The 26,151-nt window shown below is 40.4% G+C and overlaps 1 protein-coding gene across 1 annotated transcript in view; it reads left to right on the top strand.

Annotated features, from left to right (window-relative positions):
• Window positions 1-24,894, top strand: part of LATS2 (large tumor suppressor kinase 2) — a 67,563-nt gene extending 42,669 nt beyond the window's left edge. Inside the window, exons 3-8 of the mRNA XM_060770951.2 lie at window positions 10,369-10,501; window positions 12,920-14,469; window positions 17,152-17,734; window positions 20,018-20,200; window positions 20,650-20,756; window positions 23,311-24,894. Coding sequence (XP_060626934.2) covers window positions 10,369-10,501; window positions 12,920-14,469; window positions 17,152-17,734; window positions 20,018-20,200; window positions 20,650-20,756; window positions 23,311-23,805 — 3,051 coding nt within the window. The 3' untranslated portion in view covers window positions 23,806-24,894. The remainder of the gene's footprint in view (window positions 1-10,368; window positions 10,502-12,919; window positions 14,470-17,151; window positions 17,735-20,017; window positions 20,201-20,649; window positions 20,757-23,310) is intronic.
• Window positions 24,895-26,151: the final 1,257 nt, after the last annotated feature.

The raw sequence follows: 26,151 nt of genomic DNA, 5'->3' as shown, positions 1-26,151 counted from the left end.
CTAGGAGCAGTGCCTAAAGACCTTGGCCTGCACTTAAACACAATCAGCGCTGACAAAATTACCACCTGTCAGCTGTAAAGGCCACACTGCTGGGATCTGCACGCATTATTGGCCGATACATCACATAGTCCTAGACACTTGGGAAGTGTCTGACATGTGATCCAATACAACAACCAGCATAGTGATCTTGTTTTCTGTGTACTAATCTTGTTGTGTTTTAAATAACAACAACAATAACCATTGATCATATCCTCAGTAGCTGCAAGAAAATCGTACAGACAGACTACAAAAAGAGGCACAACTATGTGGCCCAAATGATAATTGGAACTTAGGTCCCAAGTACCACAAGTTCCCCGGGCAACGTCCTTGCAGATGGCCAATTCTCTCACACCAGAAGCGACTTGCAGTTTCTTAAGTCACTCCTGACACACACATACACATAAAAATCTCCACAACAATCTTGTAAGGTAGGTTTGCTGAAAGATAGCAAAATCACCTGGCAAATTCCATGACAAGCAAAGATTTGAATTTAGATCTTCCTGTGCCAAGTTCAACACATTAAACATTGCAGTGTGATCAGTTGTTGGTCTAAAATGATACACATTTTGAAATGTGGTGCAAGAATACATGAATCAATATATTGCTTCAATTGGTGAATTAGAATGCAAATTAAAATCATATGTGTAAAATGCAAATAGGATGCCTAGATTTGATGAACTGGAATATGGCAGTCCTGCCTGCACTACAGATATCTGTGGTAGTGCACTTGGGTGTCTTCCCCATTATTATCCTCACAATAATCCCATGAGGTTGGGTTAAAATAAAATGTAGTGATTGGCCTACAGTAACTCTTTGCAGACAAGTGAGGACACGAACCTAGGTTTTGCCAAGACTAGTCTTGCAATCTAACCATTATATTGACTGTCAGATAACAACTAATGTTTCATGCCTGACATGAAGGGATGATAGGGATCAAATACCATACTGTCAGCCTTCTAACCCCCAGCAAATAGGGAACCACAAATAAGAAAATACTTTTTTTTAACTTGAGAGAACATCACTCTAGGAATCTCTAGGTCTGTCAGTGTGACTTTGTGATCAATTTTTTGTGCAAGTTGTACCGGTCCAACTTACCTGTCTGAAAGTATCTCCCTCTATGAACCAGTTTGTAGATTAAGATCTTCCAAGGAGATCCTGCTCTCAGCCCCACCAGCCTCGCAGATGCGGCTGATGGGGACGAGGGACAGGGCCTTCTTGATAGTGGCCCCACAGCTGTGTAACTCCCTCCCGAGTGAGACCAGGTCAGCCCCCCTCCCTCTTGACCTTTAGGAGACAGCTAAAGACCTGGCTGTGGAACCAAACATTCAGCCCATCATCGGAATATTTAAAGTTAAAATGAAAGTTGAAAGTGCAATGACCCAGGACTGTTTATGGACAATGGCTTTGTCATGGTGTGATATGTAATGTTATTTTTATGTGATATGTTTAATAATGTCTCATGTTTTATCAGGAGATCAATTTTGATGTTTTATACTAGAGATTCTCTATTCATCAAATCCATAAATAATCAGATGTTTGGAAGTCAAACCCACAAATGTGGAGGGCCAAGTGTGGAATGTGTCCATGTGTGTATGCTGGACAGTCTTGAGGCTTTTAAGTAAATCAGAGGGGTAGTATATGGGGCAACATAGAGCAGTGATTCCCAGGGATCACTTTGACCAGGGACCACTCTCTAACATTAGTACCAAAAGGGCTACGAATCAGTTTTTGGTCAACTTTAGATTTGGTTTGGTTATTTGGGGTGCTGATTCAGAAAATTGCATTGGATAGACCACTTCAGCTGTAGTTTCTGATACAGAACATATGCCATCCAGTAGTCACCATCTGCTCACCCACAGAAAACCATATTTAATAAACCTCAGCACTATAAGAGGGTTTCACGAGACCAGTCAATGTTACTGCAACGATGTAGGAACTGTGAGGCATGGACCATATTTTAGTTCTGGCAGACCACTGTAAAGAGTAAGATCTTTACAGTGCTCCAAGGCACCAGTTTTGTTATGTGTATCTGTATACTTATCTATAGTCTCGCTTATCCAACATACAGGCCAGCAGAACGTTGGATAAGCGAAAACGTTGGATAATAAGGAGGGATTAAGGAAAAGCCTATTAAACGTCAAATTACGTTATGAATTTACAAATTAGGCACCAAGACATCATGTTTTACAACAAATCAACAGAAAAAACAGTTCAATACATGGTAACATTACGTAATAATTGCTGTATTTACGAATTTAACACCAAAACATCGCAATGTATTGAAACAGCTGTGGATCCGGGTGGGGGGCAAACTGTGTTGGATAATACAGGACATTGGATGAGTGAAGGTTGGATAAGCTACTGTATATGTAATAAGTATAATTTTCAGCATTTTATGGCTCTGTGATGCCCTGCAAAAGCAAGACCTTTTAATATATATATATTCCAGATAAAGCAGCCCAGAAATACAAAGCTTTATGTGTGCTGGAGAGTGCTTATTGTCTTCTGAAAGCATCAGGATGGCCAGATATTTTGCACCATGTATACTCCTTTTGACAATGAGTTTGCCTTAAAAGGCAAAATCTTGCTTCTTCTAGAGCTGCCATTCTGGCACACTTCTACTCTTGCCACCTCCCTGGAGGGAACCTGTATCTGTTTCCTCCATCTGTCATCCATCCTTCTTTGCAAATGGGAAAAATAGTGTGTGTGCTTGCGTGTGTGCTCTGATGTGCACATGCACGTACATTCATGTGGCTGTTAATTAAATGTATTTCCTCCAGATCTTAAAGAGTTTATTGTCTCTTTTAAATGTGCTAAGTTCAAGGGGAGCTGGAATGGAGAGAAGGAATCTTTCCATAATCTCTTGAACAATCTTTACCAGTGATTATAAATATAAATATTTGTTGGCAACCAGGATCTTTTTTTTTTTTTCGTTCAATGAAAAATGTTGCTGGGCAGTCATATAAAACAGCTCAAGTCTTAACCTCTGCCAACGTGGCTTGGGGGGGGGGGGGGGGGGGGGCGGGGGCAGAGGCCCAAACAGGGGAAACAGACTAATGCTGTCTGTCTTCAGTATATAGAGGCCATTCAGGTGGAGAACACAGAGAAACATCCCTTTAGAGATGTTGTAACTGGGCCATCGCACAGGGAACAAACAACCTCCCTGTTGTGGCAACTCCACTGACTATTAGCTACTGAGCACGATTCAAAGTGCTGGCTTCAGCCTATAAATCCTTGAACAGGTTCGGTCCAACTTACCTGTCGGAACGTATCTTCCTCTATGAACCAGTTCGTAGATTAAGATCTTCCAAGGAGATCCAGCTCTCGGCCCCACCGGCCTCACAGGTGAGGCTGGTGGGGATGAGGCACAGGGCCTTCTCGGTGGTGGTCCCACAGCTGTGGAACTCTATCCCGAGTGAGACCAGATCGGCCCCCTCCCTCCTGACCTTTAGGAGACAGCTAAAGACCTGGCTGTGGAAGCAAGCGTTCAGCCCATCATTGGAATATTTAAAGTTAAAGTGAAAGTTGAAAGTGCAATGACCCAGTTCTATTTACAGACAATGGTTATGCCCTTGTGTGATATGTGATGTTATTTTTAAGTGATGTTTTATCAGGGGAGGGTCCATTTTGATGTTTTATACTGTTTTTATTGATGCCATTGAACCCTGAGTCCCCCTTCGGAGTTGAGAAGGGCGGTATATAAATACCGCAAATAAATAAATAATAAATAGATTTAGAGAAGAACTTTATCCTCCTTGTGTGTTAGGACTGACATTAGTTTGTGACATTTGTAAAAAGGTGTTCCAGGTGGGTCATCAGACAATTTTATCAGTAAACCTTTATAGCTAACCTTGTAACTTAGTTGTCATTAACTGCCACCAAGTAAACTTCCACCACCACCACAACAAAACTTTATTTATATACTGCTCTATCTCCCCGAGGGGACTCAGAGTGGTTTCCAAATAACATCATCAATACATACAAAGTAAACAACATAAACATAAAATTAATAAGGTAATATAAGCATAAAAATCACAATAGTACAGAAATATTTAAAATATTTAAAATAATCCTGCCTGTTCAAGGCAATTTAAAAGGCCGGGCCAAGGCTAGTGCAATTTTGTAGAGGGCCCAGGAAATTAGGTGCAATGCTATGACAGGCGGCAACAATAATACGTAAATTCTATGGCTGTTCATGGAAGAGAGACTTCCAAGTCACCTAACCCTTTGCTCCTCCAGGTGTTTTGGACTTCAACTCCCAGAAATCCTAGCTAGCTTTTAGAAACTGTGGGACATGAAGTCCAAAACACCTGGAGGACCAAAGGTTGGGAACCAGTGATTCCAGCCATGAAAGCCTTCGACAACACAATTATTTTTGTTTTCTTAATGTTCTGCTGTAAACTCTCCTTCACACTTCCTTCAGTAATCATTCAAAGGCTTTGCTATTTTCTGCTAGTACTATGTCGTCATCTGCATACCTTAAATTGTTAGTGTTCCTTCCTTGGGCAAGTCACATTCTCTAAGTTTAGAGGAAGGCAAAAAGAAAAAAAAACAACCCTTTTGAGCAAATCTTGCTAAGATATCCCTGTGATAAGGTTGCCGTAGGGCAGAGGTCCCCAAACTAAAGTCTATGGGTCAGATCTGGCCCCTCAAGGTAATTTACCCACCTCCTGCTCTAAACTTTAGATTACCACTGCTATTCAAGTCCTGCTGCTACTGCCACCCTCTTCTTGCTCCTCAACTCTCCTTTCTCTTCCTCTCTCTCTCTTCCTCCAAAACATAGGGATCCTCTCTTGCTTTTTAACTCATGGCTCAAGGCAGGTTACAACATAGCTTAAAACACATATTCATTATATAAGAATATCTATAAAAATGTATTTCTACAAAATACATATATTAAATTACACAGAAAAATGATTAAATTATAATGGACACAAGACAGTATATTAAATAGATTAATTTAAAAAGAAACTGTGCAGGAAGTTATTAATGGGAAAATATTTTCTTAGTTCAGAAGTAATTTCTCAAAGAATTTAGAGAAGCATTTATCAACTTGAGCATTGGGACCCTGGCAGGGTGGTCATGAGAGGTTGTCAGAGGGGTCACCAAAGACCATCAGAGAACACATATTTCTGATGGTCTTCGGAACCCCTTTGGCAGAGAAGACTGAAGATCTCTTCGCCTGTCCTTCTCTTCCTTTTTGGAAACAGAAGGGGAAACATCCCACCAAAAGCTCTCCTCCACTGTAATTGGCTGGCCTCTCAGCCAAAGGGAGGGCTGTTTCTGAGAGCAAGCATGCTCGGTGCATGGCAGTGTGGTGCGCATGTGTGGACGAGGGAGACCGTGTGAGGCTGGAAAGAGGCTTGCACCAGTAAGTCCCTTCAAGGCATGGGGGTTCTGTGTGGGAAGTTTTGGCCCAATTCTATCGTTGGTGGTGTTCAGAATGCTCTTTGATTGTAGGTAAACTATAAATCCTAGCAACTACAACTCCCAAATGTCAAGGTGTATTTTCCTCAAACTCCACCAGTGTGCACATTTGGACATATTAAGTATTTGTGCCAAGTTTAGTCCAGATCTATCATTGTTTGAGTCCACAGTGCTCTCTGGATGTAGGTGAACTACAACTCCCAAACTCAAGGTCAATGCCCACCAAAACCTTCCAGTATTTTTTGTTTGTTATGAGAGTTCTTTGTGCCAAGTTTGGTTCAATTCCACCATCGGTGGTGTTTATAATGCTCTTTGATTTCAGGTGAACTATAAATCCCAGCAATTACAACTCCCAAATGACAAACTCAGTCCTCCAACCCCACTAGTATTCAGATTTGGATATATCAGGTATTTGTGCCAAATTTGGTCCATTGAATAAAAATACATTCTGCATATCAGATATTTACATGACAATTTATAACAGTAGCAAAATTGCAGTTATGAAGTAGCAAAGAAATTAATGTTATGGTTGGGGGTCACCACAACATGAGGGTCTCGGCATTACAAAGGTTGAGAAACACTGGTTTAGAGAGTGTCTTAAAGATATGTAAATAGGATGTGTTTGTAACTGAAATACCTAATTGAAATTGAAATGCTCAATAAATTGCTGCAACCAAACAATCCATTAACCCCAACCTCTTCATATTGATTGCTTGTTCAAGGTATTGATGAGTGAGGGAAATGACTAGCAAGCAAAGAACAGCCATCTGAAACTTTGGAGCTTGTGTGTTTCCTACTCAACCATACTCTGCCTCTGTCAGACTTGTGATCTCTAGTATCCGGTGCATCACCGATTCCTTGTCTTTTCCGTCATCCAGTCCTTTGACCTTCCTTTTGCTCCAACATAGATATTCCTTTATTCAACCAATTCAGCATGGCTCGTAATAAAATCACTCTTGTCTTGCGTTACTTGATAGTTGAGACCAATTAAAGAGACAGTTGTGTAACAGAACTTTCCTAAATTAATATATTGGTAATAGGAGCCACTCTACCTTTAGGTAGAGTGAGGCAACTGATGCTGATGGATAGCAGTATTGGTCCTCTAGTCATTTCCCCCAAACCGAAAGCCATTTCCCTTTCTTACAAAGGCAGCATATTGTGTGGCACGAAACCTGCCCTAAATCCCTTAAACTAACTTGCTGCCCTTGCTGTGTGCTTTCTGTGTAACACAACAATGGTTTCTTTTTTTAACAAGCTGCGATTATATGTTTGTTCTCCTAAGAAAGATTGGAAAGGAGTTTAAATGTCTCCAAAGCATGCTAATAAAAGAAGGCAATCTCAGGCGCAGCTGAGCTGATGCTGTGTGCGACTGCTGCTCTGAGCAGAACAGAACACATCCCTTCCCATTTGGGAGCCTTTTGTCTCTTTGCCAGAATTTGGTTCTCTTGTGTTTGTGTCTTGGGTTGCTAAGTCATGCTGTTGCAACAGCCAACCTACTCTAGACAGCTCTGTTCGGTGGTGAATTATAAAATACGTGTATGTTTCTTTCCTGAGCAGAGTTGGAAAGCAATTTTATTATTGGGTTGTTGTGAGTTTTCCAGGCTGTATGGCCATGTTCCAGAAGCATTCTCTCCTGACATTTTGCCCACGTCTATGGCAGGCATTCTCAGAGGTTGAGGGGTCTGTTGGAAACTACGCAAGTGGGGTTTATATATCTGTGGAGTGTCCAGTGTGGGAGAAAGAACTCTGGTCTGTTTGTGGCAAGTGTGAATGTTGCAGTTGGTCACCTTGATTAACATTGAATACCTTTGCAGCTTCAAAGCCTGTCTGTTTCCTGCCCTGGGGAATCCTTTGTTGGGAAGTGTTAGCTGGCCTTGATTGATTCTGGAATTCCCCTGTTGGAAACTAAGAAAATTGAGTTTATATATCTGTGGAAAGTCCAGGGTGAGAGGAAGAACTCTTGTCTGTTGGAGCTAGGTGTGAATATTTCAATTGGTCACTTTGATTAGCATTTGTAGGGCTGACAGTTTTTTGAGGTGTGCCCTGCTACTGCCTGGGGGAATTCTTTGTTAAGAGGTGATTAGCTGTTCCTGATTGTTTCTTTGGAGTTCCCTTTGTTTGAGTTTTGTTCTTTATTTACTCTTACAATTTTAGAATCTTTTAATACTGGTAGCCAAATTTCATGGCTTCCTCCTTTCTGTTGATGTTGTCCACATGCTTGTGGATTTCAGCGGCTTCTCTGTGTAGTCTGACATGGTGGTTGTTAGAGTGGTCCAACATTTCTGTTGGACATAATATGTGTCCAGGCTGGTTCATCAGGTGCTCTGCTATGGCTGACTTCTCTGGTTGAAGTAGTCTGCAGTGCCTTTCATGTTCCTTGATTCGTGTTTGGGCAATGCTGCTGCGTTTGGTGGTCCCTATGTAGACTTGTCCACAGCTGCATGGTATATGGTAGACTCCTGCAGAGGTGAGAGGATCCCTCTTGTCCTTTGCTGAATGTAGCATTTGCTGAATTTTCATAGTGGGTCTGTAGATAGTTTGTATGTTGTGTTTCCTCATCAGCTTCCCTATGCGGTCAGTGGTTCCCTTGATGTATTCTAAGAACACTTTTCCTCTGGGTGGATCTTTGTCTTTGCTCTTGTGGCTTGTTCTCGGTCTTTCAGCTCTTCTGATATCTGTGGTGGAGTATCTATTGACCTGTAGAGCCCAGTTACGTGGTTAAGTTCACCTTGGAGGAGGTGGGGCTCGCAGATTCTTTTTGCACAGCCTGCCAGGGCTTTCGTTGTGCTTCTCTTTTGACTTGGGTGATGGTTGGAATTTTTATGTAGGCATCTATCCATGTGTAGGTTTTCTATAAAATGTGTGTATTGGGTTTGCAGATGACTAGGACATTTAGAAATGGCCCTTTTCCTTTATTTTCTTTTTTTATTTTAGTATTTTTAAGGTAACCTATTTCTAACACACCCTAGATGGATAACACAGACTTGTTTGGTTTAGGAGAGTGAATTTAGGCCAGAATTGTGTTAGTGCACTATGCTAATGTAAAAAAGTTGTCTAAGTGGTTGTGCTATCTCCAGTATTGTCTAAGGGTGCATCTACACTGTAGAAACAACGTACTTTGACATCACTATAACTGTAAATGGCTCAGTTCTATGGAATCATGGCAGCTGTAGTTTTGCAAAATCTTTAGCTTTCTCACTGGCGCCTCACTAACTGCAAATCCCACAACTTTCTCAAATTGAGCCTTCAAAGTTATGTCAAATTACATTAATTCTACACTATAGATACATCCAAATGTTCAGCAAACATACACAGTGCCCTATCTTTCATTTTGATCTGTGCGGTTGATGAATTTGCCTTGAGTAGGGAATTTTCCTTCCTCCTCCTGCCCTTTTCCCCATCTCTAGAGTGGCTTGCAAAACTCAAAGTAAGTTGCATCACACAAAAGTTAAGAGTATTAAATACTGGTAAAATGAAAAATATTTACAGTCAGACCTCAAAGGCTTGCTGAAACAAAAAAAGCTTTCACCAGCTTATGGAAAGATAGCAACTAGGGTTCTAGTCTACTTTTCTTGGGGTGCATCTACACTGTAGAATTAATGCAGTTTGATACTACTTTAACTGCCTTGGCTCAATAGTATGGAAACCTGGGACTTTTGGTATTTTGGTGAGGCACCAGCCATCGTTGGCTGCAAAGGTTTAAGATCTTGTAAGAATAAATGGACCCACTGGTGGCACAGCTGCTGAACTTGCCGATTGAAAGGTTGGCAGTTTGAATCAGGAGAGCAGGGTGAGCTCCCACTGTTAGGCCCAACTTCTGCCTGTCTTGCAGTTCAAAAACATGCAAACGCAAGTAGATCAATAGGTACCACTTCTGCTGGAAGGTAATGGTGCTCCATGCAGTCATGCTGGCCGCATGACCTTGGAGGTGTTTATGGACCATGCTGGCTCTTCAGCTTAAAAATGGAGGTGAGCACCCCCCAGAGTCAGACACGACTAGACGTAATATCAAAGGGAAACTTTTACCTTAAGATTAAAATTTCCCTAATCCCATAGAGCCATGGCTGTTAAAATGCCGTTAAACTGCATTAATTCCACAGTGTAGCTGAGCTCTAGGAAGGGAGTTACAGAACCTATAAATAAAATTGAAAACAACAACTCCACGAAATCCACTGCACAGTCAATTGCACAACTGTAGGATCTGAAATAACTGCACCGGGGGAATATTTATGTCATGCTAAAAGTTTATAAGATCTTGGCTCATTTTGCATGTTGATATGTTTCAAAACACTCATGTTGTGTTTCCAAATGTTGACTGTTTTTACGTAGGAGTTCTTACAAAAATATGTCAGAATGCCCTTCCTTTCTCTTCTTCAGATAGAAAATGCCTCTTCTAAGGGGAATTGCTATATTGCCCACAGAACCTACTTTTTTTTTAGGCTATCGTTTCTAGAGTCCTCCACACTGGTAATATTGTTTGGGGATTCTGGAATTGGGTTGTTTTGAGTTTTCCGGGCTGTATGGCTATGCTCCAGAAGCATTCTCTCCTGATGTTTTGCCTGCATCTATGGCAGGCATCCTCAGAGAGTGTGACACCATAGATGGAGGTGAAACGTCAGGAGAGAATGCTTCTGGAGCATGGCCATACAGCCCTGAAAACTTACAACAACCTAGTAATTCCGGCCATGAAAGCCTTAGACGATTCTGTAATTTCTATTCCAGAAATAACCTTTTCATTTTCTGGGCATATGCATTTGTTATCCAAAATATTGTTACAGATTAAAGCTTATTCAGATATCGGAAAGAGGTTCATATGGAGATTTTTAAAGTTTCAGTACTATTGTGCTTTTCAGATCCTTTCTTAAGTCCTCATCATTGTGTCTGTATTTCTATTTTGTCTAGGAGATGGCTATAAGAGCTCTCAAACAGACTGGGAGTAGAAGCATCGAAGCAGCTTTGGAATACATTAGCAAAATGGGATACTTGGACCCTAGAAATGAACAAATAGTCCGTGTAATTAAGCAGACTTCTTCAGGTAAGCATGAGTGGACTTACAGTTTCCTTTCTATTTCTGGACTGTTTAATCTGGATTGGATCTCATTGTGAATATGAACGTAAGTTGTTACTTCTCCTGGCCCTGTTTTCAGGACTTTCTTTAAAAGATAGATGGCTTGCACCTGGGGACTTTTTGGTAATATTTACTTTCATTCCTAGACATTTAATGTGGTGAGATATGTAATGAAATACTAGTTTTGCAGCATTAGAAGCTGTGAAAGAAAATTCACAAAATGAAATGTGAAAAATTTCCATTGTTTTCAGTGAAATCATTTTGGAGATAGACTTTTAAACTACTGTATATACTTGAGTATAAGTTGACCCGAATATAAGCCGAGCCACCTAATTTTACCACAAAAAACTGGGAAAACATATTGACTCGAATATAAGCCGAGAGTGGGAAATACAGCAGCTACTGGTAAATTTCAAAATAAAAAATAGATACCAATTAAATTACATTAATTGAGGCATCAGTAGGTTAAATGTTTTTTAATATTTACATAACACTGTAATTTAAGATAAGACTGTCCAACTCTGATTAAACATTCTAACCTTCTTCAATGTAAATGTGTTTACGTATCCTTCCAATAATAATAAAGAGAGTAAAATAATAAATGTAATAATAATAAAAGAGTAAAATAATGTAAATTGCTGGAAGAAACATTAACAACCTCAGATATGCAGATGACACCACTCTGATGGCCGAAAGCAAGGAGGAGCTGAGGAGCCTTCTAATCAAGGTGAAAGAAGAAAGCGCAAAAGCCGGGTTGCAGCTAAACATAAAAAAACAAGATTATGGCAACAAGAATTATTGACAACTGGAAAATAGAGGGAGAAAATGTGGAGGCCGTGACAGATTTTGTATTTCTAGGTGCAAAGATTACTGCAGACGCAGACTGTGGCCAGGAAATCAGAAGACGCTTACTTCTTGGGAGGAGAGCAATGTCCAGTCTCGATAAAATAATAAAGAGTAGAGACATCAGACTGGCAACAAAGATCCGCCTAGTCAAAGCCATGGTATTCCCTGTAGTAACCTACGGATGTGAGAGCTGGACCTTAGGGAAGGCTGAGCGAAGGAAGATCGATGCTTTTGAACTGTGGTGTTGGAGGAAAGTGCTGAGAGTGCCTTGGACTGCAAGAAGATCCAATCAGTCCATCCTCCAGGAAATAAAGCCCGACTGCTCACTGGAGGGAAGGATACTAGAGACAAAGTTGAAGTACTTTGGTCACATCATGAGGAGACAGCAAAGCCTAGAGAAGACAATTATGCTGGGGAAAGTGGAAGGCAAAAGGAAGAGGGGCTGACCAAGGGCAAGATGGATGGATGGCATCCTTGAAGTGACTGGACTGACCTTGAAGGAGCTGGGGGTGGTGAGGGCCGACAGGGAGCTCTGGCGTGGGCTGGTCCATGAGGTCACGAAGAGTCGGAGACGACTGAACGAATGAACAACAACAAAATAATGTAAATGTAATAATAACAATAATAATAGAGCAAAATAATAAATGTAAAAATAATAAAAGAGTAAAATAATAAATGTAAAAATAATAAGAGTAATAATAAAGTAAAATAAATATTATAATAATAGAGTAAAATAATAAATGTAGTAATAATAATAGAGTAAAAATAATAAATGTAATAACAATAATAAATAGAGTGAAATAATGGAAATGTTATTATTATTATAACAAAAATAAATGCAATAATAACAATAATAGAGTAAAATAATAAATATAATAAAATAATAATAGAGTAAAATAATGGAAATGTAATAATAATAATAATTAGAGTAAAATAATGGAAATGTAATAATAATAATAAGTGTAAAATAATAAATGTAATAATTAAAAATAATAATAACAGAGTAAAATAATAAATAACCTTGAATCGAGTATAAGCCAAGGGAGGCTTTTTCAGCCTAAAAAGGGGGCTGAAAAACTTGGCTTTTATATATATATATATATATATATATATATATATATATATGTTATGTGTGGTTCTATTCCTATTTCACTTCCTTATTTTAAGAGTTGTGGACCATTAATATGTGTGTAATGATGTAGAATGGCACACCATTTACCACGTCCCTGTTTCTAATTTGGTGTAAATGGAAATATAAAATTTGCCAAATACCCAAGGTTTTAAATTACCAGGAAGAGCTATTTGACCACTTTATTTGGTGACAGAGGGTTGAGGATGTATGTTTGTGTGTGTGAAGGAATTAAAGCTTGGAAAAGTTCCTTTGAGGGTTGCTAGTTCCCAGAATCTTAAAGCAACATGGCCTTCAGCCAGCCTGGCTGGGTTGTTTAGAATTTGTAGTAAAACATAGTTTTTCCACACTGTTGAATGTGCTCATATGAATGCTTTCCTAACATTAGTCTGTTTATTATCTCTATATAGGAAAGGGCATGATGCCAAACAATGTGAGCCGTAGGCCAAGTTTTGAAGGATCCAGTGAATCGTTTCCGTCCTATCACCAAATGAGCAACCCGTCATATGAAGGGACAGGCTTTGGGGCAGAAGCTGCTAACATGCTTGGTGAAGTTCCCAGACCATACATGGACTACTTACTCTCTGCTTCACAGTCTGCAACCATGAATCCTCCAATGCAAAGGCCGGCTGGCTTAGGTGCCCACAGTGGATCTGGCGGTCACCAGCAGAAAGCTTATCCTTCCAACATAGATTCCTCTGTGATCAATTACTCAGTGGCTACTCATAGTAGCCAGGCTTTGCAGCTACAGGCTGGCCATGGCTCAAACAGTCCGCACTACAGCAGGCAGCCTGTCATGGTGCAGGGCGAGGCTCTTGGGTATGGGATTCAGCGGAGCCAGTCTTTTCAGAACAAGTTGCAGCAAGACGGAGGGTATCCGAGCCTTCCAAATAAAGTCTCAGTTGCTCAAAGTAGTTCTGGGCACGGGTTCCAGCAGGCACCAGCTAATCTGTATATGTTGCACTCTCATCACAAGCAGCCAATGCCATCTTCTCACCCAATGCATGTGATCAGTAGAGGGCCGGCATTTCCAAACGAGTTTTCAGACAGCCCACCACCGCCAGGTCTGTTGACACCATCTAGAAATAGCCTGAACATGGACCTCTACGATATGAACAACTCTCAACTTCAGCAGTGGCAAGCCACCTCTTCCTCTTCATCCTCTTCTTCTTCCCGCCGTGATTCATTGCAGAACCCAACTTTGGAAGCATCTCCTCGGTCGCATGTGCCCTTCCGGCCAGATGCATGTGTCCCCAGCAGGACTAATTCTTTCAACAACCATCAGCAGCAGATGCCAGTATCCATGAGGCAAACTCCTCCAGGCAAATCTGATGCATCCATTGCATCTCCAAATTCCATGACTGCAGTCACATCTGCTCATATTCTCCAACCGGTGAAGAGCACACGTGTGATGAGGCCAGAACCGCAGACTGCTGTAGGTCCTACTCATCCTGGCTGGTTATCTGCACAGAATTCAGCTATGGATGGTTTAGGAATGATTGAACAACACCCTCTTCCTGTTGGAGGACCTAACACTTATCAGCTGGAGGTTGAATATAGCAGTCAGGAGCTCAGGTGTCCTCCACCACCATATCCAAAGCATTTGCTGCTACCCAATAATTCTGAGCAGTTCGATATCAACTCCTTGTGCGCAGGAATGGAGCAGACTCTGCGGGCAGTCCCAAGCCCAGCCAGCAGCAAAGGTGAGGAGAATGGAGAAAGACATGACAAAACCAAAACAACCAAAGCTGAAAAACCAAGCAAGGATAAAAAGCAAATCCAGACATCCCCAGTGCCAGTCAGGAAGAACGGCAAGGATGAAGAAAAGAGAGAGTCCCGAATTAAGAGTTACTCACCTTTTGCCTTTAAATTCTACATGGAGCAGCATGTGGAGAATGTCATAAAGACCTACCAGCAGAAAATGAACCGGCGGCTGCAGTTGGAGCAAGAAATGGCCAAGGTAATTATAAGTGTGCCTGTGATACATGTATCTTTGCTTTTGTACATACAAATACTATGAGACTGCTTCCATCACAAGGTCACAAGGCTACAATTTTTTGTTATTTATAAATTTTCCCCACTTATGAGCATGGTTTCACAGTAACATTTACAAGTATAGAGTTGATATTTTAGAACTTTGAAGTAATGCTAGATGTAAATGTATACCTCCCTCCACCAATACCTCTTACAGTCACAAAAGAATGAGAAGAAAGCTGTGGCATATTGCTCTTTAAGCAGTACAGTCATCATCTCAACTTCAATGGCTGAGATTTGTCAGGCTTTTCTTGCCTGCCATATAAGCTAATAATGTCCCTCTAAAGCAGTGATTCACAACCTGTGGGTCCTCAGATGTTTTGGCCTTCAACTCCCAGAAATCCTAACAGCTGGTAAACTCGAAGGCTTTCATGGCCGGAATCACTGGGTTGTTGTAGGTTTTTTCGGGCTATATGGCCATGGTCTAGAGGCATTCTCTTCTGACGTTTCGCCTGCATCTACGGCAAGCATCCTCACAACCTCTGAGGATGTCAGGAGAGAATGCCGCTAGATCATGGCCATATAGCCCGAAAAAACCTACAACAACCCAGCTGGTAAACTGTCTGAGACTTCTGGGAATTATAGGCCAAAATACCTGGAGACCCACAGGTTGAGAACCAGTGCCATAACCTCTTGGTAAAAATAGCATTTGTCAGCATTCATGCAAGGCAACTAGGTTTCTCAGCTGTTAAACTGATGTACCTAAGTATGTCTTTGAACGGTTAGGAACAAAGATATGCCAGTGCACAAACACACACACATATATATATTCAGCAAAGTTTCAGAAGTGTTCCTTTTAGTTGCCTCAAAACATCTACTTTCCCTTAAAATATATTTGCCTTTCACTCATGCTTTCAAGAGACAGAAATAAGTAGACTTCTTTAAAAGTAACGTAGGTGGTTTATTCACAAACTTCATACAGGTACAGTGTTCCCTTGCTATTTCGTGGTACGCTTTACGCGGACTCGCTGTATCGCGTTTTTTATCAATATTAATAATAAATTAATATAAAATATTTACATACAATGGGCCTGGGAGGCTTGTGTGCGGGACGGGACTCCCTCTGCCCTCCTTGTCCTCTGCAGACCGTGGAAGTGCGGAGGTCAGAAGCGTAGCGGGGAAGGCCTGTCTCTCTGGCCTCCGCAGTCCCTGGAAGTGCAGAGGCCAGAGGCATGGGAGGAAGCGCGGGTAAAAAAATCTGCGAAGTAGCGATGCTATATTGATTTTAAATTTATACATTATGCTAAAATAATGTATAAATATTAAAATTAATATAGCATCCCTATTTCGCGGATTTTCACTTATCTCGGGTGGTCCTGGAACTGAACGTAACAGTGAGGAAACACTGTATTTGCTTTTCAGTTCAGTTAAAAATAGGATTTGAAGTAGTTTCTCTATAGGTAACACAGGGCATCCTTTTCAGAATCAATAGTCCATAGTCCAAAGCATCTCTCTGTTTTAGAGTCTAATAGAGTGTCTGTCTAGTCTGAAAGTCCAATGAGGTCTCTAAGCATACTGTTCCTAGTGAAGTCGAAACCTAAACTCCTAAAATTGAGTTTAATAATAAATAAAAATAAAACTTTATTTGTACCCCGCTACCATCTCCCCGGTGCCCCCGGTGGCGCAGTGGGTTAAATCACAGCTGCTGAGCTAGTTGATCGAAAGGTCGCAGGTTCGATTCCGGGGAGCGGTGTGAGCTTCCGCTGTCAGCCCTAGCTTCTGCCAACCTAGCAGTTCGAAAACATGCAAATGTGAATAGATCAATAGGTACCACTCCGGAGGGAAGGTAATGGCGCTCCATGCAGTCATGCCGGCCACATGACCTTGGAGGTGTCTATGGACAATGCTGGCTCTTCAGGCTTAGAAATGAAGATGAGTACCACACCCCAGAGTCAGACATGACTGGACTTAATGTCAGGGGACTACCTTTACCTACCATCTCCCCATGGGACTCGGTGCGGCTTGCATGAGGCCAAGCCCAAAATACATCAAACAACATCAATAACACAACATTAATAAACAATCAAATACAAATCATATAAATCACATAACAAAACAACTATCAATAGTGACATATAAACAGTTTTAAAATAGCTAGGCCAAATGTAATAAATTAAAATTGAAAATATGCTGACGTGAGTTTGAGTCCTGAACAAGCCCAGTTCTGATCACATGGTCTGTAGCCCCTCCCACAACGAAGAATTAAGGTGAAATTGCATACCAGTGCACACATTTACAGTACAGTAAGCAATCGGAATTATATACACCACATATAACTAGTGGAGGCTTGAGAAGTTTGCTATTTCCAACAAAATTCCCACACAGAGAGATGAATGTTACACATTTCCCTTTCAGAATAGCAACATTGCATACCAGTGGCTAAGTGCTATTGTGAAATACACAATATATCATAAACATAATTGTAAAATTTGCAAAGAAAAGGCATAGATAAATAATACCCATCATTGCTATCCCTGATTTAACAGTAGAGGTGATACAAAACGATACAAAATAATGATTTGTAAAAGGTACGTGTGTATATGTAGCTTTTTGAAAATGTGTGATAATCACACTTTGCCATATTTTCTCCTGTCCTTTTGTCACCAAGGCTGGCCTTTGTGAAGCAGAGCGGGAACAAATGAGGAAAATCCTCTACCAGAAGGAGTCCAACTACAATCGGCTGAAGAGAGCCAAGATGGACAAGTCCATGTTTGTAAAAATCAAGACTCTGGGCATTGGTGCTTTTGGGGAAGTGTGCCTTGCCTGCAAAGTGGACACTCATGCTTTGTATGCCATGAAAACTCTGAGGAAGAAAGATGTGCTGAATCGCAACCAGGTGGCACACGTTAAGGCTGAGAGAGATATCCTGGCAGAAGCGGACAACGAATGGGTCGTTAAGCTTTACTATTCCTTCCAAGACAAAGAGAGCCTCTACTTCGTGATGGACTACATCCCTGGAGGAGACATGATGAGCTTGTTGATCCGGATGGAAGTCTTCCCAGAAAAGCTAGCCCGGTTTTATATTGCTGAACTCACACTGGCCATCGAGAGCGTGCATAAAATGGGGTTTATCCACAGAGACATCAAGCCCGATAACATTCTGATTGACCTTGACGGACACATCAAACTGACAGACTTTGGCCTCTGCACGGGATTCCGATGGACACATAACTCAAAATATTATCAGAAAGGTATTGTTCTTGTACATATATGGGAGTGTGCACATTTCAATGTTTTTAATAACAATGTTTTGTTTTCATAATAACATGCTGAGGTTTCTGTATTATTGCATCATCAAGGCTAAGAGGAAACACATCCCTGTTCTCAGGACTACTTTTCAATGACATTGTGAAGGTTTAACAAAAACGTTTCACACAGGGAAGACAGGAACAAAAGACAGAAGGAAGAGGAAGAGATGGGGTCGGGGTAAACAGCACAGGAATGTAGGTCAATATCATTGACATATTTATGGTTAGTAAAAAATAGGAGATGAGGGTTGGTGCTTAGATACAACTAAGGGCAGCTAATAATAGCTAAAACCAATCAAAAATATATCATTGTAAATAATTATTATTATTTGATGCACAACAAGGTTAGTACACAGCAAGCAAGATCACTGTGTGCTGGCTTTTGTATTTGATTACACGTCAGACATTTCCCAAATGTCTAGGGTTGTGTGATGTATCAACGAATATCCGAGTAGGGTGGCCTTTTGCATCTAACAGATGGTAATTTTGTTATGGCTGATTGTTTTTAAGTGCAGGCCAAGGTCTTTAGACACTCCACCCAGTGTGCTGATCACCACTGCGACCACCTTTACTGGATTATTCCAGAGTCTTTGTAATTTATAATATCAACAACAACAATAATTGTTGTTGTTGTTGTTATTATTATTATTATTATTATTAATTATTATTTCTTACCTGCCTCTCCTCACGGTGGTAATGATATTTCTTTTAATTATGAGATTTTATCATTCAGGCTGATAAATAGTTAGAACATAAAATTATTTTCCAAATAATTTGATTTGGAAAAAAAGGAGATTTGAAAATAAATGTGCCAATCCCATGGGAAGCTACTGAAAATAAAGAAAAACATTACTGAAATCTACCAGTTAAGATCCAGTATTTTTTGAAGAAGGAAACAGATGTAGGGCCAGTGATTATCGGTGCTCTGAAGGATTGACAAAATGTCTGAAAGAAATCCCCACATACAAGATCCCAATAACACAATTACAAAAAGTTGTCTTGGAACATGCTGCATTGCTCAGTAATACCTCACTGATTTCTTGGTGCTTTGATGGGATCCAAATCACTGGTGATCTAATACTTATTCAATAAAACCTAGTAGGTTTCAGTTGTGAAACTGAAATAATAATGCTACTATTAATAATGCTATATAAACCTATATAGCATTAGAGTCTCGTTTATCCGACCGTCACTTATCTGACATTCCGTCTTATCCGACGCTTTTATCTGATGCCCCCTATTTATTTCCTCCAGCATTCCCCCTTCAATTAAAGGAGTGCTCCCCAACTCTCTCTCCATTCCCAATAAGTGGAAAAGGCAAGACAAGGGGAAGGAGGAGGGAGGAAAGGGGGGAAAGGGGCAGGACCACAAGCTGAAGCGTTCTCCCTCCCATCTGTGATTTCCACGCTCCTCTTCCTGCTGGGCCACTCTAGCCCTGAGGCATTGCCTTGCTTTAACCCTTTGAGTCCCTGTTGTTAGTATTCTAGGTGTCTAATGCTGCGTTGGATGGGTAACAGTAGGAGACTCCGTATTATCCGACATTTTCGTTTATCCAATGTTCTGCTGGCCTGTTTATTTCAGATAAGCGAGACTCTATTGTATTATTATTATTATTATTATTATTATTATTATTATTATTTTATAGGCATTTTAGCCCACCTGTCAACTAATGACCAAACATAGAAATACAATAAAACATTTTTTAAATGACCAAAGGTGGTCATTTAAGTAAGTTCTTGGGAGCTTACAGATATCTAAGAGTAGTAAATAAGACCATGTGCTAGAATGTAAGAGTGGAGAGATAATGAGGGAACAAACTCAAGAAAGGTGTTAAAGGTAAAGACAAGGAATCTGTTAGATTCAGGAGCAGATGACACACACTATTGGGATGATATAAGGTGGTCAGAGCAAATAATGACTTGAATTAGCTTAGTGACAGACTTTTGGATAAAAGCAGATGATCACAGGGTAGACTTTTGTGGTAATTAAGACCAAGTTGCTTAGAAACAGAAGTGTTTGAGAGTATGTAAGTAATTGTATACACAATTGCAAAATAAATAAAAACCTCTATTAGAGAAACTAGAGAGCCTGAAATGAGCTGAGAACTAACAGTTTATCCGCCTTGCTAGCTTAAAGACGAGCCCAATTGCCCAATGGAAAGATCTTTTATGTAACCTTCCCACATAATCATACTTGTTTTTTTCTTGTTTTCTCCTCTTTTGAAAGGGAGCCATATCCGGCAGGACAGCATGGAGCCAAGTGATCTTTGGGATGATGTATCTAACTGTAGGTGTGGAGACAGATTGAAGACCTTGGAACAGAGAGCCAAAAAGCAGCATCAAAGATGTTTAGCTCATTCATTAGTTGGCACTCCAAATTACATTGCACCAGAAGTACTGCTGCGCAAAGGTAGGTGGCTCCCATCTCTGTTGGATGAGACTGGCAATTTTAATTCTCATCTTCTCTTAAGTGAACGTTACTCTCGGGAGGAATGTTTGAAGTTGACAACTTTGGATGCTTTTCTACTTTTTTATCTGTGGAAGTATGTAGTGATTGGGTTGTTGCAAGTTTTTAGGTCTGTATGGCCATGTTCCAGAAGCACTTTGTCCTAATGTTTCACCTACATCTATGGCAGGCCTCCTCAGAGGTTGTGAGGTCTCACAACTCCTGAGGATGCCTGCCATAGATGCAGGAGAAATGCTTGGAGATAATGTTTCTGGAACATGGCCATACAGCCCGGAAAATACACAACCCAGTGATTCCGGTCATGAAAGCCTTTGACCACAAAAAGCAGAAAGCTTTCTATAAAAACTTGTTCTTCTGAACCATATAGTATGTTTTTCTTGCTTACCTTTCAGGCTACACTCAGCTTTGTGACTGGTGGAGCGTTGGTGTGATTCTCTTCGAGATGCTAGTAGGGCAGCCCCCCTTCCTGGCTCCTTCACCCACAGAAACCCAGCTCAAGGTAAATCCATCTCATCTCGATTGTTATGATATAAATTGTAAGACCCGTGGGGGGAAGGTTACATCAAAACATATATTTTGGTCTTTCCTCTTCTTTCCATCGTTTTCCTAAATTGATAATCAGACTTGAAGTAACTAAAAGATTTGGGCAAGACATGAAACGTCAGGAGAGAAAGCCTCTAGACCATGGCCATATAGCCCGAAAAAACCTACAACAACCCTGGGCAAGACATGGTTTTGGACAGAAAAATTGTTTTTAAAAATTACAGTCACAACTAGGATATTTTAGAGTTAGAAAAGGCACTTAAGAGAACTAACAAAATGATCAGGGACCAGAGCAACCAATTCCATTATGAAGAAAGGCTAACATTTGAAGAACTAAAAACTGGAGTCAGTAGGTCTTTGGTCTGTTTACAATTACAATGTAATTCAAATAATATTTTTCAGCATATAAATATGATTATTAATAAGTCTAACAATGAACTTCCTCATACATATTGCTGCTCCTTAGAATATAATCCAAATGTTATCTGTATGGACATAGAACAGACACGGACAAACTTTGGCCCTTCCGGTGTTTTGGACTTCAGCTCCCACAATTCCTAACAGCCTACTGGCTGTTAGGAATTGTGGGAGTTTAAATCCAAAACACCCGGAGGGCCAAAGTTTGCCCATGCCTGACATAGGCAAACTACTTATTAAAAAATCCCTTAGTCTTTGAAATAACCCATATTATTAAGTATCAGAACTCCTTTTTGCCCTTTTAGTTAATACCATTTTGAAGCTCAGAAATAATTTTGGTCCTTAAGAGAGTAATTTGACTTGATATGTCACACTCTTTTTGTTCCCACTCTTCTGTGAAGAGCACAAGATAGTAGTATTGTTTTCCCAGGTTCCAGGATTATGCTGTGAGTCAACACAGGGACAGAACGGAATAATATGCAATTGATTCCACCGATCATGGAGCAATGCAGTTGTTTGCTATTTTCAGTTGCTTTCTCTTTGCAACATAGAAAAATAAAATGTAGGAAGCATAATTAGAAGCAGAATTGCTGTTGGGATCAAAGTACCTAGTTATTTATTTACAGCATTTATATTCCGCCCTTCTCACCCTGAAGGGGACTCAGGTTGGATCACAGAACATATACACAGCAAACATTCAATGCCGTTAATCAGACAGGACAGACAACAGATAGAGTTGGCCCGCCCACTGTGTTTTATTTTCCATTATGTTATTTTGTACTTTTAATTTTACTTGATTGGTTTATTTATTTTATTGTGATGTTATTTTGTTTGTATTTTATGTTGCTGTAATGTGTCGCTGGGCTTGGGCTCATGTAAGCTGCTCCGAGTCCCCTTTGGGCAGATGGCGGCGGGGTATAAATAAAGTTATATGTTGGCATTTTCCCCAACTTCGGCATCCTGAAGGTTGTGCTCAATTCCAGCCACGGGGGGTGCTGTCACTCCCTCCCCTATGACGAACAGCCCTTGATCACAGACTTCCTCCTTTCTTTGATCGCCAGCATTTTCTGGTACTTCCTTTTTATGGTGCTGTAAAATACTCTCCCGCTTAAGCAGTGCCTAATTTATCTAGTCACAGCTGTTTTCAAACTGCTTAGGTGAACAGTGAGCTGGGCTGAAGGCTGCGTGCTCACCCGACCCAGGCTTCAAACTGCCAACCTTTCAATTGGTGTGATCTATTGCTGCTGGTGATTAATGAGCTGTGCTCATTAATTGATTCATAGAATCATAAAGTTGTAAGAGAACATAATGGCCATCCAGTTTAACTACCTAGCATGCAGGAACACACAAAGCACTCATAACAGATGGCCATCCAGCCTCCACTAAATAACCTCCAGAGAAAGAGACATTGAACTTCAAGGAAGCATATTATACTGAACTGAACTAGGATGCAGCTATATTGTTGTTGTTAATAATGTTTTAAATTTATATTTTATAATTTAATGTTTTAACTTGTGTTATATTGTTATGATGTATGTGTTGGCAGTGAATTGTTGCCTGTTGTAAGCCTCCCTTAGACCCCCCTCGGGGGTTGAGAAGGACAGGGTACAAATGTTTGAAAGAAATAATAAATAAATAAATAAATAATTCTGTCAATCAGCTCTTGCCATCAAACAGTTTTTCTTAATGTTTAGGTGGACTCTTATCTTAAGGTTTGATTAAGGTTGTGCTGTGTCTTATTCTCTGGAGCTACAGAAAACAATTACTCACTCCTCAATGTGAGTTCCTCAATGTGATGTCTTCTAATGTATTTAAACATGGCTATCATGTCCCATCTTAACCATAATAATAATAATAATAATAATAATAATAATAATAATAATAATCTTTATTTATACCATCCAACATCTCCCCAAAGGGTACTCGGATCTTCTCTTCTCCAAACTCAACAAACCCAGTCCCCTAAGCCTCTCCTTATAGGGCAGCTAACCTCATAGGGTAACGAAAATGACTTGCAGCTTGTCTTGCACCGGGAAGTTTTGTATTTCAGAAGGAATATTATTGTATGCTAATGGTCTGTTTTGACTCTTCAGGTGATAAACTGGGAGAACACCCTACACATTCCCTCCCAGGTCAAGCTAAGCCCTGAAGCAAGCGACCTTATCACAAAACTGTGTTGTGCTGCTGAAGACAGGCTTGGAAGAAACGGGGCAGACGACATCAAGGCTCATCCTTTCTTTGCCTCCATGGACTTCTCGATGGACATCCGCAGGCAGCCCGCTCCCTACGTCCCAAAGATCAGCCACCCGATGGACACCTCCAATTTTGACCCCATTGAGGAAGACAATCCTTGGGACGACGCTAGTGAAGACAGCACCAGGGCATGGGATCCACAGACTTCTTCTAGTGGCAAACATACCGAACATGCCTTCTATGAGTTCACTTTCCGAAGGTTCTTTGATGACAATGGATACCCGTTCAGATACCCAAAGCCTTCTGGAGTGGAAGTAAGCCAGTCTGAGAATTCGGACACCGAAAGCAAAGATGGGCTGGAGCAGACTGGAGCCTGTCAACCTGTATATGTGTAAATTGCTTACAGAGTTTTCTAAAAACCAAACACTTTATACACAAATGTAGGGTCTTCCTCATATAACCCTTCGTTGGGATAAGTTCCACTTGTGAATGATAGAACTCTTGAAGAGACAAGAGACTTGCAGGCAAGGTTCTAAGTGCTAAAGACTCCAGTTAGGCCGCTTAATAATGTAAATACCTATATTGAAGAGTTCACTTGAAATCTGGCAATTTATTATAATTTCCAAGTGTGAGCTTGTCCCCCTTCTTAACCAACATGTCCATATAAGTTAGTATATTGCATATGCTGAACATTTAGTGGCTTCCACAGCATCTTGCTATTTTTTAATGTTTCAAGTAAGCAAAGAGCACTTATTTTTGTTTATAGCAGGGTTGCGTCTTTCCTACTAAACTATAGGGATTAACTTTGACAAATCATGCTGCTGTTAATTCTTTTCTCCATTTTTTAAAAAATTACCCATCGCACTTACGTCACACTTTTTAGGAAATTACATTTAAGATTGAAGAACGTGTAATTAAAGGTCTCTGTGCAATAATGTTTAATAAGAGAGAGAGAAATGTCCACTGTTGAATGTCCTAAGTGTACTGGTGCCAATTGTATCCGCGCCATAATCTTTTGTGTGTATGTTTCCGCAATTTCAAAATCCTGAGACAATTTTTTTGAAGCTGCTTTATTTCCAATTTAAAACAATTTTTGGAATTTCGTGTAATCAGAGTGTGAGCAAGGGGCAGTCAGGGTGTGATTTCAGCGATTGGTGTGGAGAATGGTGCATGAGCTGTGACTGGGGTGGGCTTTTTTGGGTTTGAAATGACCTTTTTCTTGCCATTCACAGGCAGGCCCTGTGTATCCATTTTTTTAAAAACTGAGGGTCTACAACTTTGGACCTTTGGAACATGTGTGCTGATAATGTATTGTGTGGTATTGTGTGGATGGTTTTTCTGTTCTGATTGTGTGCCACCATTACATGTTTTTAAAACAAATTATAAAGCTCTAATTTAAGGGATTGGTGGTGTGTGTATAGGACAGGCATGGGCAAACGTTGGCCCTCCAGGCGTTTCGGACTTCAACTCCCAAAATTCCTAACAGCCCGTAGGCTGTTAGGAATTGTGGGAGTTGAAGTCCAAAACACCTGGAGGGCCAAAGTTTGTCCATGCCTTGTATAAGAGGAAGAGATAGTTTAGTTTTTATTGATTATCTTGTTTTGACAGAATATTTATCCTCCCAAAGAAGGATAAATCACAGAACATTTAAAAAAATAAATCCGTGGCCAATACCTACAGCACATTCTTATAGTACATGAGATGCAGTGTTCAGTTGTTTGAAAGTCACCATATAGTATTCATACATATGATCATTGTGAAAATGTATAGAAAGTATATAGATAATAACTTGCGAACCTCTTGTGCCTTAAATTTGATTCAGGAGCCTTATGTCCTTAAATTGATAGGATTCCTCTGATCAGTAATGCAAAGGGTGGTGATTCAGTGACAATATGTACCTTTTTGGAATATGTTGAACAGATGGCGTTGCCTTTTGTCAGACCACTGGGTCTTCTCTTAACCAATATTCATTACTCCAGCCAGTAGTCATTATCTTGGGCCAGAGTTTTAAGATACCCTTCAGTGAGTGACATTAGGCATTGATCATATACAGTGGTTCTCAACCTTGGGTCCCCAGATCTTTTTGGCCTACAACTCCCAGAAATCCCAGCCAGTTTACCAGCTGTTAGGATTTCTGGGAGTTGAAGGCCAAAAACATCTGGGGACCCCAGGTTGAGAACCACTGGACCATAAGAATAAAGCTTGGGTGTCGCTATTGAGCTATAGAGGCGTCCCGGATGTACCTTTCTGTTATGGCAACTACTGTATATACTCATGTATAAGTTATTTTATTATTACTATTATTTACTTCCTTTCTATCCCGCTCTTCTCAGGGGACTCAGAGTGGCATACAACATACATCTAGGCAAAAATTCAGTCCCTCATTATAAAAAACATATAAAATATAACATAAAATCACTAGAAACAATAGACATACAATTTAAGACCATTAAACATATTAAAACATAATAACCCTATCAAACTACATAATTAAAACATAATAACCCTATCAAACTACAAGAAAGGAGATTCCATATGAACATTAGGAAGAACTTCCTGACTGAGAGAGCCGTTCAGCAGTGGAACTCTCTGCCCCAGAGTGTGGTGGAGGCTCCTTCTTTGGAGACTTTTAAATAGAGGCTGGATGGCCATCTGTCGGGGGTGCTTTGAATGCAGTTTTCCTGCTTCTTAGCAGGGGGTTGGACTGGATGGCCCATGAGATCTCTTCCAACTCTATGATT

The sequence above is a fragment of the Anolis sagrei genome, chromosome 3 (genome assembly GCF_037176765.1).
Source record: "Anolis sagrei isolate rAnoSag1 chromosome 3, rAnoSag1.mat, whole genome shotgun sequence".
Classification (NCBI taxonomy): Eukaryota; Metazoa; Chordata; class Lepidosauria; order Squamata; family Dactyloidae; genus Anolis; species Anolis sagrei.
The sequence above is the reverse complement of the archived record's forward strand: the minus strand, read 5'-3'. Positions and strand labels throughout refer to the sequence as shown.